The 27,855-nt window shown below is 38.1% G+C and overlaps 1 protein-coding gene across 1 annotated transcript; it reads right to left on the bottom strand.

The window, feature by feature from the left end:
• Positions 1-245: 245 nt before the first annotated feature.
• kcnj3a (potassium inwardly rectifying channel subfamily J member 3a) lies at positions 246-27,855 on the bottom strand. Its single transcript, XM_046053445.1, has 3 exons — positions 26,339-27,855; positions 25,055-25,271; positions 246-2,115 (listed from the first exon to the last, which is right to left on the bottom strand). Exons 1-3 carry the CDS (start codon positions 27,014-27,016, stop codon positions 1,520-1,522), a joined length of 1,491 nt encoding a protein of 496 aa, XP_045909401.1. The 5' UTR covers positions 27,017-27,855; the 3' UTR covers positions 246-1,519.

Here is a 27,855-nt window from a genome sequence, read left to right as displayed (position 1 = left end):
GCTGAACAGCCAAACTTGTTACGTTCACAGTGATTTGAATATGCTTAGCTTCGGGCAATGATCAGACATATTATACGGTAGTAGATTCACCTGCTCAGGCCCTCCACTGGCTTTTAACAGTAAGGTAAGAGTGTTGCTGGTCTTCCATCATTTTGACCAACCCCTGTAATAAGTATATTAATAACATTTTATTGATTTGTATAGGTAATGCATGCATTACATCTAGTCAAAGCAGCAAGATGCTAAACAGTTATGTTAGATCTTTATTCCTGAAGAGATTGGGTATCATACAATGTCTTTGATGCATTTAGAGAAAACCAGATTTCATGGCATGGATTCAGTAAACAGAATGAATATGGGGCTGTGGTAGACCCTGTGGCTATATAAAGATTATAGTCATTATAATATTATTGCTTTCATCACAGAGGAGGGAGATTATGGGCCGTTAAGACAAAGGCTATGATTTCCTTACAGGCCCACCTCTAAATCTAACCAGTAACACCTAAGTTGAAATTCTAATGGAGTTTTTTGTATGACCATACAGGCCTATTGTAGATTAAGTTGATTCTGTTATATAATGAAACAAAGTGAATGCACAGTATTAAACTACTGCCCTAAGCAGTTAATTAATGACAAAATGCCCATTAATGCTTTCTAATATCACAGGTTATTAAATAATGATTGCTTTGTGCTTATCAAGTACAAGTATTGACTCTTTCAACTTAAGTGTTACTTTAATAAGCAAGTGAAAATTGCGTAGCATTGTGCCCAGTTCAGACAGGTCATATGATGCCAATAATGTAGTTTCAAATGTAAAATGCATCATCTAGCAACATATTCTGCATTTGATCAACTAATAAAGTCGTAAAATCTGCAAACATGGTAAAATAGTCTATATATGAAATACCAAAAATCCAGCTGTGAACAAACATGAAAATGGAAACAAGGTAATATAATTAAGGCTAAACATCTTTGTCTATTACCTTTGTATAGCTAAGTCAATAAGAGGAGCATGCAATCAACATAACATTGCCACAAATTTACATTAAACAACAAAAGCAATCAACTGAAAACAAATGTATCTGATGTGTCTTTTGTCACCACAAATTAGAACCATGTAATGTAGGTTTTCCATGTCATAAATCATATGGCTTTGTGCAATTTTTCACTGTCAGTAAATTCACTAATGAAATTGTTGTTGTAAAATAATATATCAATAAATGTCATGCCAGAAATTATTGAGATTCTGTTCTACATGCGCTGTTTCTTACATGCCAGATTGTGCTAATTGTACATCATCCTAAAAAAAATATCAGAGTTCTTTCATCATAGCATGTACACTTACATCCAGGTACAAATGTGCTCAATTCCATCACCCTACTTTATATAAGGTATTTGTGCACATATTCTACATTTCTTTTAATATAAGAATATTGTCCATTAATAAATTAGGAATAATACAAGGAACACGGGTAGGGGAATAAAGGTGGATGGCATAAGTTAAAATATGTTGCTTGCTTTATGTAAAGCGATCTGAATTCATCTTTCTGAGTTTGGGTGGCAGGTGTCCGTCCATCCTGCCCCCTCCTCCACCAGCCAGTCGCTGCAGCTTGGGAGGTAAGTCCGCCACTGACTTACTCATGGGCTCTGAGCTGATCTTGGAGGCCTTACCGGCCTGCTTATCATCAGAGACACCAGGAACAGAGCTGATTCGCTGCAGCTTCATGGGCAGGTCTCCAAAGCTGTAAGTCATCTCAGAGGTGGTGGAGCTCATTCTTAGTAGCTTCTTGGGCAGGCCTTCCCGCCCTGTGATCTTCTGGAGCTTGGTGGGCAGCTTGGTGGTGCTGTCATTGTCCTCCAAGGTCTCCAGGCAGTCTAGAGAGCTGTTCTTCTCCCCACTGTTGCACAGGGACGGTGCCATTAGGGGCGAGGAGAGGAGCAGAGCCTCCTCCTGCTCCTTCACGCTGTATGGAGTGGTGGGCACCTCAAACGTGGCGTGGAACTGAGAGTAGTCCACCTTAAAGAAGCCTTCCTCCAAGGAGATAACCGGGAAGAAGCGATGTCCCCACAGAACCTCGTCCTCTGTGTAAGACGTCCTCGCTTGGCAGGTCATCCCTGTCACAGAGGAAAAAAAACATAAAAAATAGACCACTGACTGGATGAATTGTCAGATTTATTTCTGCAAATGTATTTAGAAGCTTCACAAATGATGGCAAGTTATATGTCAGACTTTTTTTAAGATGAAATGTTTCATGACTCAACAGAGCACTGATTTAGTTATATGCTTGGCACTGTTCCATAAGAATCAGAACAATACAGTATTCACCAGGATTCTTGCCATTTTCAGATCACAAAGAAAACAATATTGCAAACAAAAGTGCCTCGATGAATAAGTACTTACTGTATTACAGAGCCAGCTGCCTAAATAAAAAGCTTAATTGATTTTTCAGTTTCCCAACCTGATGTTGATGAGCAATTTCCAGCCAAAGTTATTTGCTGTGTGTGTTTTCTAAGAATGAGTAATTATTTAATCATAAAAGATCCAATTCATACTGAAATGACTGTTTATATGGAACTGCCAGTACATTTGTGATATATTCACAGAGTTAATTTGATATGAATATATGTTTTTTCATAGTTTTTTCAAATAGGTTAAGGTCGACCAAAGACAGACAATACCCCCTAAAATTCTGAGCATCTAGTTAAAAACCACGGGTCTTGTCCACATCACCTCTAATGCTACTTAACAGTTCAGTCCACACCTTAAGCTTGGCTAGCTACAAAAGACAGAGGATTAAGATAATCAAATTGCTGGCGAGGCAAACCCACTGGAGTAAAGGCTGCAGGCAAAAACTTTAGGTCTAGCTCACATTAAAATTTTTTTTAGGGCTTTCGTACATAGTAAAAGGGAATACAATTTAATCCAAAACACAAAACGTTACATAAGGTCTCTCTTACACAACATTGCTTGAGATTGTGCTTGAGAAAAGCCAAAATGAGTGTGACAATTTAGTTAAAAGTGTTAAATTCTGTCATTTGGTGCAATTACAAATTAAAATAATACATCCTATTTCGCATGTTCCGGGTTTGTGTGAGTACCCGTAACTATGCTCCACTCGGCACAATTATAAATATAAACTCAGAATAAATTTTCTCTCACAGGGGAATCTGAATTAAATCCCTGCTTAAAAACTCCCCTCACGTCCTCTGAAACGAATTAGTGCAATTAGCAAAATCGTGAGGTTTGAATTAATGATCAACAACATTTTTTTCCCCATGCAAAGTTATTGGATGCTTATTAGTGATTACTCATGACCATTATTCAGCAGTTGCTATAATAGCTGCCTATGCATTACATCATACTACCCTGCTTACAGCAAAGCCCTATCCATCTCAGCATAGTTAACATTCGGCAGAAAAAACTACTTTCATTTCTTACTGCAAGTGAGTATAGATAATCTATAATTAGGTTTACATCTATAACAAACCACTAAATTGGTTCATCAGATCATCAAATCAGTCCAAAAAGCCTTTGAAATGGCTTGAGGCACTCATGTTAAGACTTGTTGAAATCCATTAGGAAATCAGCAACTGCAGTAGGTTATTATCACGTGTTTTAATTACCAGCTTAATATTGTTCTTGCAGTGAAAGTTGGATTCAAACTAAGACGAAGCGTTCATTCACAGTGAGACACCACTGCTGATTGCGAGGATGTCATCATTGAAACTAGAGGCATCTGTGATTCTGCCCGATTCCCAAGGTCATAAAATTATTCACTGATAACAGCTCTGTACACAATCGCAGATGTGCAAGAGACTGAACATCAAGCGCGTTTGGGGTATTCAAGTATTACTTCTGCACTATTGCTTCACAGTCCTGGAGCCTTTAGGCATATGGAAGTGTGCTGCAGTGGATAAAGTGGGAAAAGCTAATAAGAACTTTAGGGCCAAAGCGATTGAAAGTTAAGTCTGAATGGAAATCTTATTGCATTGTGAGCCTTTTAAGCTGCCTCCAGCCAAAATATAGTCACCATTTGATCATCACCCGGATTAATGATTCTGAAAAAACCGGGGTGTAAAATGCTTTCGGCTACTTAATCACCACCAGAAGTCGGCCATACAGTACCTGCTTTATTGAATAGTACAGTCAATGCTGTGTTGTTAACCGGACTACCATACAGTACATACAGGACTGAAGAAAAAAAGGTTGGAACAAGTCAAATGAAATTGCTCCTGAGGCAAAAGATTGCCACAGTAATACACAAGACCCAAATAGCTTCATCTCACATCTATTAATAATGCTCTATTGTTCCTGCAGATGGTGTAGGAGTTGCTGTAAGACCTCTGGAAACCCATGAACCCTGCAGGCCTGGGGCTCAATCCTTGCTCAACCTGTTTCCCCTCTTCTAGAGTTACTCAACCCTCAAAAAGAGAAGGAACCTCCCTGATGGTCTAATAACCTGTACCCTTCTTCAAAACACTAACAATGGCACTAGACTTAATCATTTAATTACCATGCGTTATTCAAGGATTGATGCTTGAGCCAGGCACAGTTCTAGACACGGTTGCATCAGATATGTACAACTGTGATATAAAGACCAGCTGTTCTGCAACACCCAAATTCACGTGGCACACAATGTTACAGACACAGCAACAGTAACAAACTGTGTGCCTCAACTATCACTGAGTCCAGGACACAGTTCGCTTTGTGGGGGAAATGTACACGTTATGTAAAAGAATATGTCCGACAGAGAACTGAAGATGAGTAGAGATCAATAGCTAAAAATAGCACAAGTATAAAATAATAAGAAAATGTTCTACAGTTACTGAATATAATTCCTAAAAATAGTAATCCAGTCAAATGAGAATACCCATGTCGGTGTGTATTTCGTATTACTGATAAAGGGTTACGTAATTCTACAATACACGCCTGCCTGGGACTCTGTGTTTCTATGGAAACAAAACTGTAGGAATGTGTGCATGCGACAGCCATAAACCTTTTAACTGCTGAGTTTGGTCAAAAGTAACAATGACAACACAAATGTCTCTCTCTTAGATCACAACAGTATAGAAAAACTTCTCAAAATGGATTTTGCAGTGAGGGCAGGGTCAAATCATCCATATGGCTCCAGAGTCAGACCAAAATGGTTTGACTGTCACTGAAATGTGACCTAATATAACACAAAAACACAGCTCATTGTCTTTGTTTTGGTGGAGTGGGTAAATCATATATTTTGGTGACTTCTCATCAGTGAAGGCCAGAGCTCATATTACAAATTTCAACTTTATTGAAGCACAGAGGAATTTTGTCTTCCTCTATTATCTATCACTCTTACAGTATACTGCAGTGTGAAATAAATCCTATTCTATCTCTGCTGCTGTTTACTGCTGGGAACCTGCAACTGTAGGACATCATACATGTGAGAAAGAAACACATCAGATGTGTGGTGTGCAGTGTTGTCACAGCCGGTTAGGGGTGTTGCTCCCAGCAGTTAAGTGTGTCTAAAAGTGAAGCTGATTTGAATTGAATTGAATTGAAGTGAAAACTAACAAGCTTCTGACTTCAGATTACTTTCTGTACACAGTTTGTAGACTCTGTACTAGGTACACCTGGCTATATCTTTATATTAGGATAATTTTGTGCCTTTATTTGATAGAAATAGAGAAACACAGGAAGAGAGAAGAAATGTCGTAGTTACACTTTGTGTATCTTTAACCACTCGACAACCAGGATGCCTCACACCTGGCTATATATGTTATGCAATCCAGTATAATAAACAATAAACATGAGAATATACATGACCTGAAATTATATATTAGTATATTAGAACCTGTTTTCATTCCCAGAGCATCAGATACCTACTTTGTCACATCTTTCGGCATCAGATACCAATATAAGTCATGTAATGTAGGTCATGTTAGTAACGTAGTTATTTTAACTCAAATAATGATCTTTTCCTAAACCTTACTAAGTAGTTTTGTTGCATAAACCTAACCAAATTGCAACATTTCACAAAGTTAACCTTGTGCTGTTTCACGGTAACCACTAGCTTTATTTTGAAAGTCTAACCGGATGTTGCATATAAATTATTGCTAACTTGAACGGACGTTGCACATTTATTCTAGCTAACTTCACCGCAGAGCCAAGCCTCCATATGTGCGGAGGTGGGAATGAGAATGGGTTGAGGCTTACGATATATCACCGCTCTTCTGTGTATTGTGTACTTTCAAAATGTCAACTTTTATTGAAGAATTAAAAGCAATATACCGTAAAACTTCAATTAATAGCCGAGTCCCAAATAGCCGCCTACCCCGTTTACTGGCCTGGTGTGGGAACGCATTTTGACAAATAAACGCCTGCCTCAATTTAACGCCTGGTCTAGTTTTTATAGAAGTTCTTTGGATGTATAAATGGTATTAAACCCACTTTAGCGGCTCCTAAGCTACTTTGATCGTTAATACAAATATTAATGTTTAAACGTATGATCAATACAACATTAGATCGGTTAGATTCTCCACAATTCAGTAGTTCAGCTCATTTAAGGGAAAAAACGAGCCCCAAAGTCTAATTCTTATAGATTTACCGGTGTAACCTGTATGGTACAAGAGAGGAAAGGAAAAAAAGTGATGACGTTACCTTTGAAGAGCTCGTTAAGTCTGCTTGTTAAGCCAGAATGTGACCGTTCCTTTATTATTTATATTCCTTTAGTCTGTAAGGGTCCACCCATAAAAAGAATCAAAACAGCTTTTTATAAAAATGAATCCAAGTTGTGAATCCTGTCATGTCAAGTCAATCGCTCTCTGTCTGCTAATGTCTCTCGTCCTGCACCATGTTGTTGTCGTGATCTTACTTCAAAATAAAAGCGCATAAGCAGTCTGTTGGAGCTAGATCAAATTAATGACGTTCATTTGATATTATTTGATCATTTTTATACAAGTATTATTCTGTTTGAAATAAACTGTTTCATAGTAGTTTCAGTTTTTTGCAAAAGGAATTAAAGGCCTGTCCCGTATGGACACCTGTCCCAAATATCGGCAGGGTCAATTAAGTGATTTTAGCAAAAAAAAACAGGTCAAAGTTTTACGGTATCTTTCCTGCTGGTTTCAGGCTCTTTATAAAGCTTTATGACAATGTCTTTCTGAGTTTAATCCAATGCCTGTATTAGCCTTAGGCATAGAAGAACATGCCAAGCCCATTGTGGAGCATTTAATCCTTCAGTTAGGTATTTTTATACAAGTATTAGTCTGTATAGGAAAAATGAATAATCACCAAAACTGGAGATCTTGAACTTATAACAGTACTGGCTTTCGCCCATGATAATCTATACTTTCCAAAAGTACAAAAACATAAGAATGGGTTAATTTAATATACTAGAATAAGACCTTTTCAATTAATTGGCACTCACTTGAGATTAAATTAATCTGCAACAATATTGATAATCAGCTAATTACTTTTAAAGCAAAATTGGGCATTTTAAACTATTTTCTAAACCAAATAGTAATTGTGAGATTTATTGATGAGTAAAATAATCTTTTGTTACAGCCCAAACTAGCCCAAACCAGAATAACTACAAAAAAGCAAATCAATTTATTGTTCTACTCATGAACAACAAAATGCACAGTTAAACCACACTAGCTCTACTGAGGGGGAAAATAAAAAACCGGGAGGGAGAAAAAACGTCATTGGAATCAATGAAGAGACAATTCATCATTCAGCCCATTAGGACACACATTTGTAACTTAGTGGAGCTATTACACTTATAATTTCTGTAAATAGTTATCTGCCGCTCTGTGACTCCGTATAAGCCAATACCAATACATTTCAAATCCTCATTAGAGTGGCCCTTCTAAATAATAGCTACACAATAAAAGATTTAGATTCCACCCCTGTTACAGAATCTCTATCGGAGCTATACAGTACTTATCAAATAAACACACTGTTGTGTAAACATCGATTTACCATATCTTATATTTCTCACCGATTGTACAACAAAAAAATTATAATGATTCTGCAAATTACTTATTACTATAGTGTCTCTTATGCTGGCAGTCGCCGTGAAAATGATCAATCAACCTAAGTGGTAGAAGAAGTGCTAAGTAAAAGTAGCTATTCAACAATGTAAAAAAGAATTACTTACAGGTAAAAGTCCTGCATTAAAAAAAAATACTTAAAGCTGAACTAATCAATAGTATAATAATATTAATAAATATGAGTATGTTTAGTGTGAAAGGGGTTGCTTGCTTTGACAAATACACAGAAAACTACCCTCCCTGCAGTTTCAGCTCTATAGAGCATTTTAGTATTGTTTTGGTTTTACACCCCACAACTTTACTGATTTGTTTCACTCTCATCAGCATTATTTCCAGCAGTAGCAGGAGCAAAATAGCTCCCAAAACCCCACTCTACACTCCCTGCTCTGCACCGAACAGGACATACACAGTTAGCAACTAGCCAGTGAATATGGTGGAGCATTTAGCAGCTAAAGAGCTACATACTTCTCCTGTTGGTGGAGCCCTTTAGAGAGTGAATAGTGGACTGACATTCGCTACGTGGCCAGAAACATGACTGAATGAATGCTGATGTTGCTCCATGTCTGCTGGAGATATAATTAGTCAACTGCTTGCTAACACAATCACTATAACAACTTTATAAGGTGTAAACATGTCCATGTTGTGATTACATCTTATTCCACTCCTCCCAAATGGTCAAACAAATCAATTAATTTGTAACAAACAAAACAACAAGTATTAGAATAAAATGCGCTTAAATTTAAATATTTATTGATGAATTGCTGCACAATGTAAGAAACATTTGAATGTTTTAATGTTACAGCTGTAACATACTGTAGTTCTTTTTTTCATTTTACTGTTGAGATTAAACGTTCTGTTGTATCATTTTGTTGTTGTTACAACTTTGTCTCTGATTTTCATGCTTTCAGATGGATTAGGGTTTCTCATTTCACCTCACCATCAACATTTAATTTTTTCAGTTATATTTGTATTTGATTGTACACAAATTAATGAAATCTAAAAGTTGAAGTAAGGATTACAAATTATGAACAAAAATATTTCTTCACATTTTGCACAACACAGTTTTTCATAAAGTGCATGCATAAAAGGAAATTATCCCGTACATCAACAAACGCTTAAATGCAGTATATAGTCTTAAAGCAGAAAGAAGATGTAAAGGCAACAAATAAAGTATGATCTGACGCATTGCAAATTATGTCACATATCAACTTACAGAAGCTGTTCCATGACATCTACTGCATATCCATTTTTCCCCCATTAAACTGCGCCTCTAGTATATAGGGTGTGGGATATATGATCTTTTCTTACTGACCAATGTGTACCTTAATCCTACACAAGAGTGAAATCCCTTCAGAAGTCCCTCATCGTTAGTTCACTAGGCAGTTTGCTGTTCTCATACTGTATGCAGTATCCACGAGACAGCATGAGCGGCATTAGAATAATCCCCTGCTGAATCCACATATTCAAGACAGATGGGAAAAAATGCATCTCATTAAAGGTGAATTTCAGTGTGGAAAGAACACAAAAAATCAGAGTAGAAACATTTTCAGCATCGATGTGTGCAAGATTTTTCTGCCATCTCAGCAACAACCATGTTTTTTACTAATATCTCCAGGCATAATTCAAACAGGAAAATCACATCAAAAAATGAAGCGGACTTTGGAAGTGACTATACAGCACTGAGATGGGATGTCTGCCTGGAGATTACAGGTGCTCTATCTGCGCTGTACAGTACATGCAATATTTCACAGACTCCCAGCTGCTTCCATTATTGACTGAAAAGAGGCAGAAAGAATAAACTTTAAGATGTAGATACCCAAAAGCCATCTCGGCTTGAGACTCTAAATAAATGCACTTTTCCTTGATAGCAAAGAGCTGGCTGCTTCTCTGGTCTAACAAAGTGAAGTAGCCACAGTAGTCAGTGTAGTGACAGCAAAGATAAAATGGGTTCTTTGGGGGCTGGAATAGAAAAGCCCTGTAAACTCAGAGGCAGCCTGCCAGTGTTCGTATATAGTAGCTGGAGAAAAAGAATAAAACCTAAGTGGTATTCAAAGACTCGGCCGTCTAAAAGAAGCTCATCCAGGCTGCTGAAGCCGAAGGATCATATCCGTTTGGTGCCTGGCTCAGTCAGATTCTCAGCAGCAGATCTGCACTTGACACACTGAGGACTGAGTAAAAGTCAACGGGCAGACCTGAGAGAAGAGATCTATTTATTGCAGCTCTAGGCAGAGTCTCAATCTAGAGGGAAAAAACCCAGCACTATTATATCATTCAACAACCCACAGGCACCAAGCAAATGACACTCAAAATTGACGGCTATGTGAAAATGAAGGTTTATTCAAATGACTTCTCTAGATTAACTCTCACAATGCGAGTCACCGAAAAAGTAAAGTGGGCGAGGAATAGTTCTTCGCAACCTCCTGTTTAGTGACAAAATCACAAATAACCTCCTTCTCTCTCTCTCTCCCTGTCTCTCTCTCTGTCTGTCTCTCTTCTTTACTCAGTCACTCAAATGGTCACACACGCGCGCGCGCGCACACACACACACACACACACACACACACACACACACACACACACACTCACCCATCAGTGCAGTGCTGTCAGCAAAGTCCCCTGACAGTCTATCACGGCTGTGAAAACAGCTCAAGTGCTATGCTAGCAAAAACAAGCATGACAATCTGGACGCTGCATACACAGAGCACCATCACCACACAACACCGCCCAAGATTCCTCCTGATCTCAATGTCACTGTGGCCAAGGCTATCCACTAAATGCCTTTGCTGAATTGTGAGAAACAACAATCCATTGGAGACGATTATTATCTTGTTCTTCATTTTGCAAAACAGGAAGCAGAATTCCCCTTTGTCTTCTTTTTAGGATCTGTGTTACTACATATTAAACTGCTATGCTGATACAGTAATGGTAAGCTGAGGAAGAGGACAATATAAGGCAGCTGGGTGGTGTGCTTAAGCTTACTGAAGAGAGGGAAGTTCAATTCACAGGTCTCAATATCATGGTTCTTAGTAATACTGACTTGTTATTCATTTCAACAAAATTGTTACAAAGGATTGAACAAACTGTACCTTTGATAGAATTAAAAAAAATTCTAATTTTGATACAGACACCGCTATTGTGGCCAGAAGTCCTGTCTGATCATCTGTTTCTATGGTGACCACCATCAAGTGGTAAAGTGTAGAAAAATCCACAAGCATTCAGTGACCTGTTTTTCACAGTTTGACTTTTTTTTCAAAGAAGTCCCCTCCCTCTGTTAAATACTGTTTTAGTGTGTGATCTGTTTATGAAGGAGGCTTACAGCATCGGCTGAGCAACGAGAACAAGGAGGAAGCCAATGGAGGGAAAAGGCAGGGGAAGTGCACTGCTGTGGGGGAGGGGAGAGCCTGGATGCTGAGGCAATTGCTTGAGTGTGGAGGCTGTTGGAATAGGAAGGGAATAGGAGCAGGGGCTGCCAACCATCTCCACACAAGGTGGGGTGTCAGGCAGGCTAGAGGAACATATGGCTGTAGGCCATTAACGCAGCCAGGAGAGCACATTTAACCAAGAGAAGGCAGTGCTGAATGCTGCTGTAAAGGGAACCAGTTGAGCAAAACGGTAATTGATGGATTTCCTTTAGGCCAAACAACCAGTATTGGTCATACAGGAAAATTTGTTCTGTGGATGTGGCCAAACCAACTGGGGCTATGAACGATTTCTCTTCATTATATATGGAGTGCAGAAATGATCAAAGAACCATTTTCTCTCCATAAAACGGACTGAATCAGTGAAAGATGTAATCTCATATTGATCTCGACTATTAAATCTACTTAAGTCACGGAGAGGAGTTACAGCTGAAAGGAGGGACACAAAGGAGGGCTTTTTAATCCTTAAGAGATCTCGGACTTAGACGGTGCTAAAGAGGAGGAACTCGCTGTTAGGAAAGTGTCCTTATTGTTTTTTCAAGTATGTCACTCTAGCTCGAGAGCAGATTATTCCAGTAAACTTGAGCACATCTGTGTGACAAAAACAGAGAAAGAGACATCCCAGAGGAAGGTCTTGCTAGAAGACAGGCCTTAAGAACAACATGTTCATGCTCTGTGCTTAGACTGAAGGATTGATTCACCTGCACTTCAGGGATGGTCGCAGAGCCACCAATCAATGCTGCTAGTGACTTACACTGAAAGAGCATTACAACCTTCTTCAAAACCTTTTAAATGAGTGGAGGCACAAAATTATCTGAATTATGGACATGGACACTTTAGTCCATCCTCCATCTAGACAGGGGTTAATATGGATGTCTACTGTGTGTGTTGTTAATTACCAACACACACAGGCATGCACATTTTCTGGTACAAAGGCAACCGTGACCTAGTCAATTATTACCCACTCTTCGTAGTGTGATGAGAAGACCGAGAAATTTTTTGGTGAATGCATTTCTGGTGTTTCACCCCAGGTCTGCCGCCACACCTCCTCTGCCAATGATTTATTGCCATCCAACAGGGACTTGACAAATCCCTAAAGACACAATTACCGTGCTCCCCCTTGGGAAGCCAACACAGTTCATCTAAAAGGGATAATGAATCCACAATGTCATAGCTGGTTCGCTGCGATGCCCATTATGTGGAGTTCACCCATAGTGCAATTATTTTATGTACAGTAGACATGAGAGGTAAATCTCACAGATGCATTCCTAGAATACCGTTGTTGGTCTATCTAAAAGTAGTAATGCTAATCTCACTGTTATTCACTGCAAGCTTAACCAGGATGCCTTTGTGCTGAATATAATGAGTAGTTGTTTGGCATATACCAATATACATAAAATATAATGAACACATTTATAATGTAATGTAATCAAATCCAGCAGCCTTTGCAACAAACAAGCTTATAAAGTCCAGTTCATTTTTACAGTGTGCGAGGTGTTGACTCATGGTGATTTTGGGGATGTAATTTTTCTTGTTGTTGTGATGAGCTGATATTACAGTATATGCAGGATACAACTTACTACAGTCCAGTACAACAAAGATAATCAAGACTCATAAGATAGTTGAACCAATACCTATCCGACAGCTTCATAAAACAGAACATTATGTGAAACAAATTTATTATTCATTGCACTATTAATTATAATAGACTGCATTATAGACATCTTCAGGATATTGTGTCCACTTCTTGCAAATGTGCGTACCGTATATAGCCTGTAAAAAGTAATTAAGCAGCAAGCCTCTAAATCTCCTCATGATGCTTTTACTTTTAAGAAAAGTGGTGGAAGAAGTATTCAGATTCTTTACTCAAGTAAAAGTAGCAATACTACAATATATAAATACTCCATTACAAGTAGTACTGCATTAAAAATCTTCCTTATGTAAAATCATTTTCAGCAAAATGTACTAGTAAAGTTGAAGGTGAAGCTAATTTAACTATTTGATATACTGTTGGGTATTTTTCTTTGAATAAATGCATCATGTTTTATACTGTATGCAAAATCTTGATCTGCAAGGTCGCAAGTAACTAAAATTGTCAAACAAATGTAGCTGAGAAAAAGTACAACATGTAAAAATGTGCAGAAAATGGGAATCTCATGGTAAGTACAACTACTAAAATATATACTTAAGTAAAGTTATTAAGTAATTGTACAGTACTTATTTACATTCAACCTCTTGTGGAATTTTGATGAACATAACAAAGAGTAATAACATACCGTCTATATGCTGTTTAAATAAAGATTACCAGGATGTTATTATATTGAGATCCAGACACCTCTTTGTGACACTACAAATATTACCAGTGTTTGTCATACTGAAACATTCAAGGCAGGTAGTTGAAAAAATTGTTGAAAAATGTAATGGTAATTAAATCAAATGAACCAAAAGCATGAAATACATTTTAACAAGAGGGCTGTAAGGTATCCAACACGTGGCTTATCACTACACAGGCTCAGCAGGGACAGCCACTTGTCGCCTCAGTTCTCACCCTGAGCACATTAGATTTAATTGGAAACTCCCGTTCTCACCTGATCTTCAGCTTTACTGTAATTCCCCCACTGAACCCGCTTTAACCCTTCAACCCTTTGACCCGTGGCAGAAAGCACGATACCAGGAAGAGAGGACGCGTCTTCAATGTAATGACTCAAAATGAATTATGTTCAGTTTCTCCAAAGGACATCACAATTGGCTCATATCCATGGGGTTCACTTGTGCCAGTGTTCACCTAAGCTCTGAAGCTCCTGACATTAGGCGACCCCAAACCTTCGGGGCTTCGGCCTCTTACTCATATGATTGAAACTATTAGGCCTCAGGCGCAACAGAAAGCTCTCCATTTTCAATTCAATTACTACTGCTGATGAAAAAACACAGATCGGGCCATGACACTGGCTGCTCTGTTAATCACTGGCAATATTTTTTTTCCAAATAATTATACTGGCTGGCTTTTCTACTAGACTGAATCTGCATCAAAGCAATTATTACTCTTATTTAATTTAATTTTCTAAATATACGCTTTATGTATATTTGTTGCACAACAACAATTTAATTGAAGCTATGATGATAGTATTACATAACAAAACTATTTTTACACAAAACAGGTCACATAATTAATTTTTTATTTACCTAAACTGAGTGGCAAGAGTCTACTTAATTATTAAGTGTTAGTATATTTGATCATAAATCTTGTACATAAATTTCCTGAAACTTTCCTAATACACCATACAGGTCCAAACACGGATTTACTTTAAAAGATACAGCTGCACATTGATCATACAGGTAGCAAAGTCATTATTCAAAGCTGTTCTAGCCAGTCACATGCTGTATTTATGCACACAAAAACACATGAATAAACAAGTTGATCTCGTCTATATGCAACCAACCCCCACCACCCACACTCATTTTAAAATGAGCAGATAGCTGGGATATTCTATTTTTTGTTCCATAACAGTGAATCTGGAAAGCCGTGTAGCAGGAATAAAAAAGAGGGGGCTGACAGAAATCTTTGAAAACAATCAAAAATTAACGCACAACTTTATTGAAGAGGAATTTTTATTTGCCATAATTTACCCACTAACCAAATCAGACGATGAAATGTGATGCGGTGTTTCATGTACAACACACATTCAGTGGAAAATCATGTAAAAACATGGAGATTATTAGTTAGCTCAGTAAGCAAAGAGGGTTTGCCTGCTGTACAAATGTGCTGTGTCACCAGAAGAGTGAAATAAAGTCTAACTGAAAACTCTGAGCAAACAAATACAAACATTTCAATGAACACCAAGACAGCTGAGTTTATCATGACGTAAACTTTATGCCAATAAATCCTAAAAGACCTTGTCAACTTTGCTTAAAAAGACATTTCTAAGTATGACGTATTTGCAGCATTTTATGAATTTCACAGCAACTGTAATGATCACTCTCCACACATTTGCATGAAAGTCACATCACTCTGAAAAGAAAAAAGGTTTATGCTGATGATACAGTTTAAGCTCATGAATCACTGCTTTTCATAGCTGATGAGTGAATTTAAAAACACTTTGCAGAGCTTGTGAAGATCTGAACACTGTGTTTTGCCACCATGTTAGACCCCAAACACTATACAAATTCACGAATAGACTAATGTGCTGAAAGAAATCTTTCTGTTTCTTAAGGGAAATGAGTTCCATGAAACAAATCATCAGCTTGTTTATCTTTGTTAGTTATTATTTATCTAATCGGAAAACTGCCTGGTCTTAAATTACATAAATACACATTAGATCTTCAGCGTACAGGAGCTACAGTATTCAGACAGGAGTGTTGTGGTGTGGCTGCATCCTGTGGAAATCCGACACTGAAATTCATGAAATGAATTTAGTTGCCATACACTGATTCATTTCATGGTTGGAGAAACCTAAACGTCTGTCACTGGCAGCTACAGTTTATTTTGGGTTCTCAAGAATCAGCTCCACTAATGAACAGATTGGCTCTGGCTTGGTATTTAAGCCTTTGTAGTGTTGAACAGGATTGCTGGCGTTAATGGGAGGCTTATCTAAACTTTTGATGTATTTTAAGACTGCATGTAGTAGTTCTGAATCAGCTGATGAGTCAAAGTCAAGTCATCATCAGCTCTGTGGTGGTAGAGTGAAAATTACCCTGCAATGCTTTTAATATGTCATTATTAAACAATTTGTTCTTGAATTATTTTTCATACATTCCTAATAAAGCATTTTTCACAGATTAAATTTTTGACATATCACAGTAGACAAACAATAAAATGAATGATTTCCATTTAAGCTGCTTCAGTTTCAGGGTCCTGGTTTTGTGCATGCTGGTTCCCTATAATGTTAAGTTTCCCTCCACCTGTTTATACGTGCATTTTCAAGTCACTGGGAAGGGACTGACTTCCGGGAACAGGAACGTAAACAAACAAGCGGTGTGTGTGATACTGATCTTGAGGTCGGAAAAGCCTAAAAACAGAAAGGAAAAATGACTGTGACCTTTCCTCTGTTTCACAGTTCCACCTCGCAACATCAACAGCATCATTCCGCTTTGCTTTGCCAAGATCAAAACATCAGATGTGTGGCACGATGAGGAGACTATAACCATCCTCAAATTAATACACAAAACAAACATAAATGCAACATTTCCATCATGTCTGCTACATTTCCACCATCTGAGGTTTGACTAGCACTTGCATCCTCTTGTTGTAACCCCCTACGTATGTAATGTTTTGACTGGAGAGTTTGTGCCACCAGCTGTTGGCTTACTGGGACACTTGAATAGAACAGAGCATGGGCGTGGAATTATATTCTCGTAATATTAAAATTTTTGCTCATTCTAGTGTCAGACAATACATACAGTATATGTGGGGTAGATTTTAAAGATTCAGAGTGTAATTTTTAGGAAAATATATTGACAGAAATGCAATATAAATGCATAACTAGGTTTTCAGTGGTGTATAAAGACTTTACTTAATGAACTGTTATGATTTTGTTACCTTAGCCATTTCTACTCAACCACGGGTCCACTTACATGGACGTCGCCAAGTTTCTATAGTAGCCCAAACAGACAAAACAGACAGAACTGCCCCACAGAGCGTGTTTTGTCACTACGTTAAATACGTACAAAAGACAAGCACCGGTAGAAGTAGTAGTAGTATTAGCCTAGTTTATTAAGATGAGAAGGGAAATTTGGACAAATGGAGGACCACATGTATTATTTAGCACAAGACCCAGCAAAGTGTGTCGGCCACTGTAGCTTCTCCCAATTGCAAAAAGAGGGGTGAGTGGTAAGAGACATGTGGTGTCGGAATAATCTGATTAGTTTTTCCTCTTTAAATCTTTATTGCAAAGAGAGTAATAAAGTGTACATGGGACATAAAGAAGTATATACAGGTAGTCTATATTATATAAAGATATTTAAAAATATGTTTTTTGTTTTTGTTTTGTTTCACAGCCTTTTTGTATTTGGATTTAAAGGGGCATTATGTAGTTTTCAGCGACCAATAGCGGTGCGGTTTTAAGATTGCAACCAGGTATGTGCTCGTTTGAACTCAAGAGCAAGCATAATCAAAAATACAGCCGCTTTCATACAGAAATCCTGCAATAAACGCAGAAACACCAGCATGCAGGCTGTGGCTTTTCACAGACATATTCGAGTTCTGTTACTTAAACGTTCTCAGCTCAGATGTATGGAGCTAGAATTGTGTCTTTATTACATGCGAGAAAATAAATGATCTGAGAGAAAAAAAAAAGTTTGAGAGAAAAAGTTATCACACTGATAGCAAAAAAGCATTTCATGAGAGAAAAAAGAATATTTGAGAGAAAAAGTTTTCATACCAATAGCAAAAAATAACAATATTTGAGACTAAAAAAAGTTTTGAGAGAAAATATTTTCTCAAAAAACCTAAAAAAATATTAATTTTTAATTTTTAAAATTATTTCTGAGAAAAGAAAATCTCTCTCAAAATACTTTGAAAAAAAATCTCAAATATATATTTTTTGCTATCAGTGTGAAAACATTTTCTCTAAAAAAAAAAAAGGGTTTCTCTCAAAACGCTTTTCTTTGCTCGCGATGCAATTTCTTGCTCTTGTGTCAGGATTTTGCTTTCGCTGTGAAAATTGTGTCATCGTCTTGTCTTGGGAGTCGAACTGAACCATTACACCATTGTTCGGTTCACCTAGATCAGGGGATCCTGATACTTTAACACCGAAAGAGCCATTTGAACTCGGTTTCCACGGAAAAGAAAACACTGGGAGCCGCAAATACTTTTTGACATCTAAAATGAAAAAAACCCGCATTTATTTAAAAAAACAAAAAACAACAACAACTTCCCTTTCATGCTTCGGGGTTCACCCCAGCCATACACTTATTAGTGCTTTGAACATTTTGAACATTTTGAATTCTTGAAAAAATAATAACAATGTCTGAATGTCTCTTTCAAATAAATTAAAAAGCTGAACTTAAAATATCCATGTAGCAATCAAAAGCAAAAAATGCCGTGAGCCGTCATCCTTATAGTATCGCCTTTGGGCTTTCAGAGCATGTAGCGGAGCCTTGACCTGAATTTAAAAAATAAATTGAGAAAAAAAGCACTGTGTCACTAAACAATAAAAAATAAATATTTGCAAAATATCTGCACAAGTTAACTTGAGCATTTACCGTGGCCACAGCTGACTGCACGCTGTGTTCGGTAGGAGTGTACCTCAGCCTGAACATCCAGACTGTTTCACTTACAGGCTGAATGACAAACTGTTCGTCTCACAGCAACTCGAAGTCAGGTAAATAACGATACATCATACAAATGTTGACTGGCAAGCCCATGTTGGTAACGATGGCGAAGATAGCGGAATATAAAGGTGATCGATGGTACGAAGCTGTGTCACAGGTTAATCATCGTGCAGGTAACGATGTAGCCTGCAAACTACACTCAGAAGCATATATCTACATGACGATACATTACGGAGATAAAGAAAGTAATCAGAATATATTTCCTGGTTTGCAGTCAATGGATCCTGTAGCCACGCCTACGGCACATCTGGGACTATCACCAGTTAATTTTGCCACCAGTTAAACTGTCACACCAGCATCTATCTAGGTGAATCGAACAAAGGTGCAATGGTTCAGTTCGACTCCCAAGACAAGATGATGCTCACCCGACTGGCCAATAGGAACGTGGCCCCGCCCATGACACAATTTTTACAGCGAAAGTAAAATCCTGACACGAGAGCAAGAAACTGCATTGACAGTAAAGAAAAGCATTTTGAGAGAAACACTTTTTTTTTTTTAGAGAAAATGTTTTCACACTGATAGCAAAAAATATATATTTGAGATTTTTTTCAAAGTATTTTGAGAGAGATTATTTTTCTCAGAAATAATTTTTAAAATTTAAAATTTATATTTTTTTATGTTCTATGAGAAATTACTTTCTCTCAAGACTTTTTTTAGTCTCAAATATTACTATTTTTTGCTATTGGTATGAAAACTTTTTCTCTCAAATATTCTTTTTTCTCTCATGAAATGCTTTTTTGCTATCAGTGTGATAACTTTTTCTCTCAAACTTTTTTTTTCTCTCAGATCATTTATTTTCTCGCATGTAATAAAGACACAATTCTAGCTCCATAAGAGGCAGATCAACACCAGCGTGACAGTGGCTATAGAGACATACAGACAGGGTGACAGCTTCACACAACATGCTGGAAACTCAGGTAAACTCCCACTGCAACGTTACAGTAGTGTTTTTATCAGTTTGAGGTTGAACTTATCCATGCTCGTTACATGATAACGTTACATTTACTGCATTTAGCCGACGTGCTACAGCGTTAGCTCACCTACTGCTTTCAGTAACTATCTTTACTATCTGTGTATCAGCAATGTCAACACAGCTAAATGTATTGGATGATAAGGAAACGGTTAGTGAGCTGGATTGAATATTATAACGAGATTGTGTCACACTTTATAACAGTTAGCCTGCATTAAGTAACGTTAACTTTACTGTAGTGTTAGTGGATGGCTCTTCCTCTGTGTCGTTGTCGCCGTTTTGTTGCAGTATTGTATATTATGTGGGTCATGTTAGTTAGAGTGACCGAGAGCTGTGTACTTAGTATCGGTAAAACCACAATAAATCTAAATTGAATGTTACAAAGCAAACAGCGGCAGGTCCGAGCTAATGTAGCCTTAGCTGGCTAGCCTGCCTGCACCATAGGCTAGTAAACAAATCGCTCCACATTTGCTTTTTACCGTTCTATAATTTCTTACAGGCTAAAACAACAATTTCACATAATACCAGTGGTACACAGGATAGTTATATAGGTGGGGTTGGCTGGTAAACTAATGTGGAAAACGATAACGTTACAACTTTGCACTGGATAACGTTAGCAACTGCTCGGTGTTAGCCGGCGAGCTAACATGACTTTCTCTGTGTTTCTGCAGCTACTCTAATGTTCACTGTGTTTTTACTCAACATCATTTGAATCTGTTTGGTCTGATGGGCTTCAGCACAAAACCTTTATTGTTGTTTTGTATCCTTAAGTGGAATCTGTGTTTTGCTGGGAGCCGGTTGTTTTATGGTGTTAGTGGACTGCATGTCGTTAGCTGCCGTGTTGTCGCTGTAGTCTGAGAGAGGCTCGGGAGCACACACAGAGCAGAATCCGACCCGGTGTCCTTACATTAAAAGCAGAATAGTGGCTGATGCATGCAACAAAGAAAACAGGGGTGTGCTTCATCTAAGTGAGTTTTGAGCCCATTGACAATAAGGCAATGAAAATTTGATTTATTAATAATTAATTTCATTGAAAAACTTACTTATAGCCCCTTTAAAAATTTAATTGGTATAATGTACAATCCCATGGAGAAAAAGTACAAAGTTAGTTTTTTTTATGGCTGAATTTACAATAGCCATAAGAATTATTTATTATAAAGTACTTATTTCATCCGAGGATTTGTTGCAATTCACAACCCTCACCACTAGATGCCACTACAACTTCCACACTGAACCTTTAAATGTGCAGAAAGTTTTAAACGAGCAGAAAACAGAAAAGCAGAAAAGACATTTCCACCATAATTTGGTGCAGAAAAGGCAGGAATTGGTACAGAAGAATTCACCAGGATGCAGGGAATTACGGAAGCCCTAAGCAGCCATCCATTTAAATATATTCAAAATTATCCCGTTATCACATGAAAATGGAGTAAAATAAAAAAATTTGAATGAATGGCCACTTAGGGCTTCTATAGAAAATAAAGTGTTTCATGTTAAAAATCTTTTCTGCTTATGTGTCCCCTCTGATGTTGAAATGAAACCTACACCCTTGGAACGAAGCCATCGTTAATGTTATTAGTAACACCAGTGCTTTTAGTACTATGACATTCAAAGCCTATTACCACTTGAGTTAGAAATTTAATCAAATGACCTGTGCATCCACACAATTTTGTTCAGTCACTCTGTCTGATTAGATCACTAGGCTGGTCGAAGTTGGATGGAGCTATGCTGGAAATCACATCATCAATCACAGAACTCTATGGAAGATAACAGATTGATAACATGATAAGTTGCCCCGCCCTACACGGTGCTGCAAAACAAACAGAGGAGTCAGGGAAGTCTCAGTCAAGCCCAGTTCATATACGCCCACACAGTTCTAAGAAAGGGTCTAACAAGACCTGTGTGGGTGTATCATAAGTGGTGACATTATTAGCTGATATTGGCTTATCACAGATCAACCTTTCATCAAAATTACATTTATGGTATATACTACAAATTTGTTTTGGTAATTATGTTCCGAGTTATGTTTCGAGCAATGTATTTTTCAAGGGTGGTAAGTGCTAAATTTATGTGCAGCATGGTACTTGTATTGAGGTGTTCGGAGTGGGTGGTGGGAGTACAAAACGCAGGACACAAGAGACCAGAGTTTGCATCTTTCATCCTGCATGTGGTTATTTAAGGCAACAGAAATATGTTAATGTTAGAAAAAGACTGTGGTTTTCGGGCACATGTTAACAAACATGTCATGTCTCATATTTTAAGTCACTATTGACGTCTCAATATCAAACCCACGCTTTGAGTGTCTAAACATAACCATAAAAAACTTAAATATTGCTTTAGTTAAACGTTGTTAGCAAAATCAATATGAACGTGTGAACTAAACTAATGAAATAATGTTTCAAAGACTATTTTTCTGATATGCTCACAATAAACATTTTGCCACTTCCAATTTTTCATTATGTTGTTGACAAACGTAGTTTGAGCAGGATTACATTTCATACGGAAATGTATTTGCAGTTGCAAATAAGCAGTATATAAAGGTAGTTTGTCTCACCACCCTATCATTACTGAGCAGACATTACTGTACTGAGGATTGTGCGAATTAATAAGCAACTGTTAAATTTAATATTTTTGTCACAACTCCATAATGACAAAATTTAGATTTCTTGTATACATGGTATTTATTTATTGCTATTAGCACTATACACAAACATCCAATATCAGCTAGACTGCAGTCCTTACTTGTTATTCAGTCTCGCAATATTAAATTCCTCTTTTGTCATGTCTGCAATGCACTAATAATGCAGAGGCAACTCAGCTTGGTGTTATTGTGCTTCACATCATGCTTCACAGATTCACATCAAAATAGTATCATGCAGAGACTGACATGCATATTTGCTCTGTAGCCAACAACACTGTAGTTACTTTAAAGACACTTTTTGGGGAGTGATGTGGTTTGTGTTGCTTGTATTGATTACAAAATTGTGTCAGACATTATCCCTTTTAGTGCTCTTAACTCAACCAAAACTTCTTGTTTGTGTTTTTTTTACCCACAGCTAGCCTATTTTTCAGGGGAAGCAATCAGACGGCATGTACAGTACAGTGTATTAATTGCAACGTGATGTAAAGCCAATTTATCCTCAGCAGAACAACATCTTCTCAAAGCCACTGCAATACCACAAAGCCACAACTGGCATTAATCCAGAAGGAAATATGCTGCTACCAGACATCCTACATGTCTCATTTGGAAGGTACATCATACTGAGGTGGTGATCAAAACACCTTGGGCTCCTGTTCAGAAGGAATGAGGAATAGCTTACGACTCTTTATACAATGTAGAGGTTGTCAGAGGTTACAGCAAAATGGAACAATTCTGTGCTCCTACGTGCTCTGTTGCAAGACACGCTCCTTTTTCTTTTCTTTTCTTGTGCGTAAAGAGAACTTCAGTCAGTCCAAAATATTTTTTTCTAATCTCGGGGAACAAAAGGTTACTATGTCAAAACGGCTACACTGTTGTGTCTGTTATTATCTAGAAGGAAGGACAAAGAAGCCAGTGATTGTGTAGCTTTAATCTGCAGTGCAGAGTATTTTAACTTTTGTTCCAGACAGTGTTTTTTTCACACATAACAAAAAATAAAAAAATGTGGAGTTGGGCAGCGTCTTCACTAGTAAACAACAAGCCTCATAAATATTTCATCTTTTTCTTTCTCTGCTCTATAACCTGTTCTGGCGAGCACTTCATAGTACAGTAACGCCTCTGTGTGCTTTTCATATTTCAGAGGAGATCCTCCTTAATACCAGGTGATGTTGACAGCAAAGCAATTTCATTTCATGTTCAAGATCACATGTTTGCTTGGTTTATTGCTGAAATTGTGTTATGATTCCTATACCATAGAAATAAAAACCTAAGTTTAGGTGCAGTGCTGCAATCCTGAATACTCAAGGAGAGGTTGCCATGGAAACAGAGTTACATTGGCCAGAAATGAAAGCGTCTGAGGATTTAGACTTTCACTGTACATACATTTTTAACCATAGATTGTTTCTACATCATCCTTTCCACCAACTTCACATAACCATAACTGCTCCTCAATGCAGACATTTCTGTCAAGTAAAAAAACTGATATTGTGACTATTATAATTAAAGACAATGTGGTGACACATGCTTCTGTGATAGTCACAAAAAAAATATAAATACCTGAACATCAATGATAATTAAATCACGTTGCTACACTGCATTAATTATTTTCACTCCTTTGAGCCAAAGCAATCTGTATTGAACTGCAGGTGAGTTCAGGTTAATATGCTGCATATTACAATTACTCTCATAAGATGCTTTACAACAAATTTAGATTATTTTTACACCATGTTTACTGGTTATTAACTGAATTAATAATAATAATTAACTGAAAGAAAGAAACTGTAATTGAGAGAAATCAGGTAAGCAGACTAAATACTAAAGACTTGATTATGTCAAGTCTCATCAAAATGATACTAGATGGATGCTCTATGTCATAAACTGAAGAACCTGTCACACACGTATCAGATGCAAAGAGACTTTAACAAAACTGCACTTAATGGCAAATCTATCTATTAGGAACTGAATATTTTTGCAAATTGCTGTCAGCAGCGTCAGCGTGTAAGCCACCCTGTCACATTACAACTGCTCCTCTGTTCACTCTATAACAGTGAAGGAGCTCTCCCCATACTATATCAGCTGTGCCAAATAAACGGTTGAATTCAAAATGACCACAGTGGGGAATTTTACCCAGGGCATTGCTCGTTTTGTGGAAATGGAATTCCCTAATTCCAAAGGGACCTTAGAAAGCAAATTATTATCCCCTCTGAGAATAGCAGCCACGAGGTAAGTGCTGTACGGGCACAAAGGCAGAGTAATGAAATTTGTTTCAGATGAAAAAAAAGAAAATTATAACTCTGTTCAGCGCTCATATGTAGCTTGAGACTTGCCCAAACCCAGGTGGTGTTTTAATGCACAGACAAAAAAATGTTTTACTTTATGTCTGCAACACATAATCATACATCTTTGTTGAATAAATTCTAACCACTGCTATTATTAGTGTCTCTGTATGTACAGAAATAAAAATCGATAAAATGAAATCAAGGTCAATAATTAACGTTTTCACCTATGAAAGAGCTCAAGGTTATTCGTAAGAAAAAGATATTTCAGCAGCTCAAAAACATAAAGACAATACAATATCCTGTACATTTAGCCGGCAGCCACAACATGTAGTAAAACAGGCTACAGGCTTCAACAGCAGGCCTATAAAAATGCATGTTTGTGGTTACTCACCAGTAGTCTCTACTATTCCTTCGAGTATCACCACAATTTCAAATTGCTCTGTTTGCATGGACCTCTGGGAGAGGTCGTAAAAGGGGCTTTTGGTGTCAATCACATGGCAGATCGTGAGTGGTGAGACGAGAAAGAGCTGGTCAGCCCCGGTACTGAAACCCACATCCAACTCCAACTGATCCAGCGGAAGAAACTCGCCTTCGGGCGTCTGGCGAGACTAAGGAAGCGTACAGGAAGAGACAGAGACAGAGATGTTTGGTGGGGGAAGGACGAGGTAAGACAGAAGTATCTACTCTGGCTTATCAAGAGCCTCTGTGTTTCACATTCTATATGCAATCAGAGCTACCAATCATCATTATAATCTTAAATGACATCTAAAGAGGCATCTGTACTGCAAGAATGTCCACATTAGCATTTTATTTGATGTATTAATTTTTGAAACAACTGAATCAAATCAACTGGTTTAAATTTCTTGATCCTGTTTTCTTGATTCATCTGCCAGCTGCTGTGTCAGGACCTGGAAACTAGAAACAAGTACAATGCTTATTTGTCTTTATGATAAACCAGTTTTTATAATTTGTTAAGATGGATATGGTTGTAGAGTGTCTTGGTAAAGCTTAGTGAGTTTATACTTACCTTAAACTTTATGGGATCCTACATTTAATCTCCTATGTTATTGCTGTATTCCTATTTATTACCATGATAATTGGTGGATATGCATTTGCACCTTAGAGCATTATTAAAAAAGTTTTATAGGCTCACTATGGCCTTTGTGAAGCCAGGGGGTTGACAGCAAGGAAATCCATAGATGATGTCTTCCTAATAAGGGACAGCAGCACATTTCCATCAAGTTCTAACTACCTACCACTTTGTCAGAAACAGTTTTTAAATAAGTGTATGAACAATATGTTCTTCTCAAGGTCTGATGTAGGGACACATTGTTGTGGTGAAGGCCTCTTGGCAAACTTGATGGATGTATCAGTTATGCAATATACAGAATATGTGAAATAGATAAAGGGCCATCAGTGCTTGGCCAGTAATTGCAATTGGTTACTTACTGTTAGGTGTTTGGTCTATTTGTATATTTGCATCATTGTAGTCTAGAATGTTTGGAAATGAAAATTAAAAAGAGTTGTCTAAATGCATCATGGCTTCATGCACAGTTAGGAGGAGGCTTAAATGTCAGTGTTTAGGCCTTTCAGTAAACATGAAGTGGGCCATGATAAACAATGGGAATAGAACAAAAACATTGGAAGCCTCCCAACTAGAAGTAGCATCACTTACTTTCAGCAATTTGCAGCGGATCTGTGCAGAGACCATATGGCTGTTACGCAGGTTGCCGACCCTGAACATGAGAGTTAGTTTTCCATCTCGCATAGAAATCGCCGCATGTTCACTGAACATCAAAGTCTCGGCCCTTTTCTTGGGCTGAGACATCTTGATGAACATGCAGCCGATCAAAAAGGCATCGACGATCGATCCGAGGATCGACTGGAAAAGAAAGAGAATGATCCCCTCGGGGCATTTGTCTGTTATGTATCTGTAACCATATCCTATAGTGGCCTCGGTTTCTATGAAGAAGAGGAAAGCTGAGGGAAAGTTATAGACATTGGCCACACATGGAGTGTACTTGTCATTGTGGGCTCTGTTGAGGTCTCCTCTGATGTATGCGATGCACCACCACATAGAGGCCATGAAGAGCCAAGCGACTGTGTAGGTGAGGATGAAAATAAATAGATTCCAGCGCCATTTCAAATCTACGAGTGTTGTGAATAAGTCTGAGAGGTATCTGCTGGTTTCACCACCCAGGTTCCCATGCTGGACGTTACATCGCCCGTTCTTGTCCACGAACCGCTGCCTCTTCCTCTTTTTCTCTGGGGGAGGCTGATTGAATCCAGACCCGCTAGATGAGGTGGTCACTACCTGATAATCGTCCCCAAATTTCTTTCGAAGTGCAGACATACTACGATGACAGCAGCGAAAGATACATAAAAATGATTCAATGATTTAAAAAAAAAAGTCTGGGTTTTAGCTAGTTGCTGCAGTCGTGAATGCCCGTGCGCAATGTCTCCTGCTTGGAAGTAAGGCGATAAAAGTGCGCTGTCTCAGCCCCAGTTAGTCTTCCACCGTCCTCTTTCGCCACACTCTACTGTTGGTACACCCTACAGCCATGAAATATCAATAATGTACGAGTAGTTTGCAAACCCCGAAGATAGAAGCCATATGAAAAAAAAACAGCGACGCACAGGATAGGGTATCCAAACGCGCCAGTCGCAGTCCAGGTTTTACAGGTTTCAGTTGCTGCGTCGTGGATTACTCATCGCCCGTGAAGGTTGGGGCTATATCGACCTGTTCCAAACCGAACTCACAAAGTAAGTTTTCATGCGAAAGTTCAAAATCCTTCAACGGTCCATAAAACACCAATATCTTTGCGTAATTAGCCGTTGGAAACGGTTTCAGGGATGAAACGTCTCTGTGCGCACTTGCGACTGTGTTGGAGATTATTCGCTTTCCAGTCCTTCCTTTGTGGTCTGTATACATAGGAGATGAATTGCATCCAAGCATATGACTGTAAAAAATAACGAGCCGGAGGAAGAAAATCACTGTCCCAGTGTCGTCATTTTTGGCTGCGCGCATCGACGCTAATTGCCAGGCTCTTTTCGGGCACCTACTCCCCTTTCTTAGAGAAATGTCGACTGGATTGTCATGATTCCGCGGTAGAGATCCACCAGATGCTCTTTTGGCTGCTTATGTCCTTCTTTCCCTTCGATTTCCCTGCGCGGCTTCTGCGCACTTCCACG

The sequence above is a fragment of the Micropterus dolomieu genome, linkage group LG07 (genome assembly GCF_021292245.1).
Source record: "Micropterus dolomieu isolate WLL.071019.BEF.003 ecotype Adirondacks linkage group LG07, ASM2129224v1, whole genome shotgun sequence".
Taxonomy (NCBI): Eukaryota; Metazoa; Chordata; class Actinopteri; order Centrarchiformes; family Centrarchidae; genus Micropterus; species Micropterus dolomieu.
This window is presented reverse-complemented; position numbering and strand designations above follow the sequence as displayed.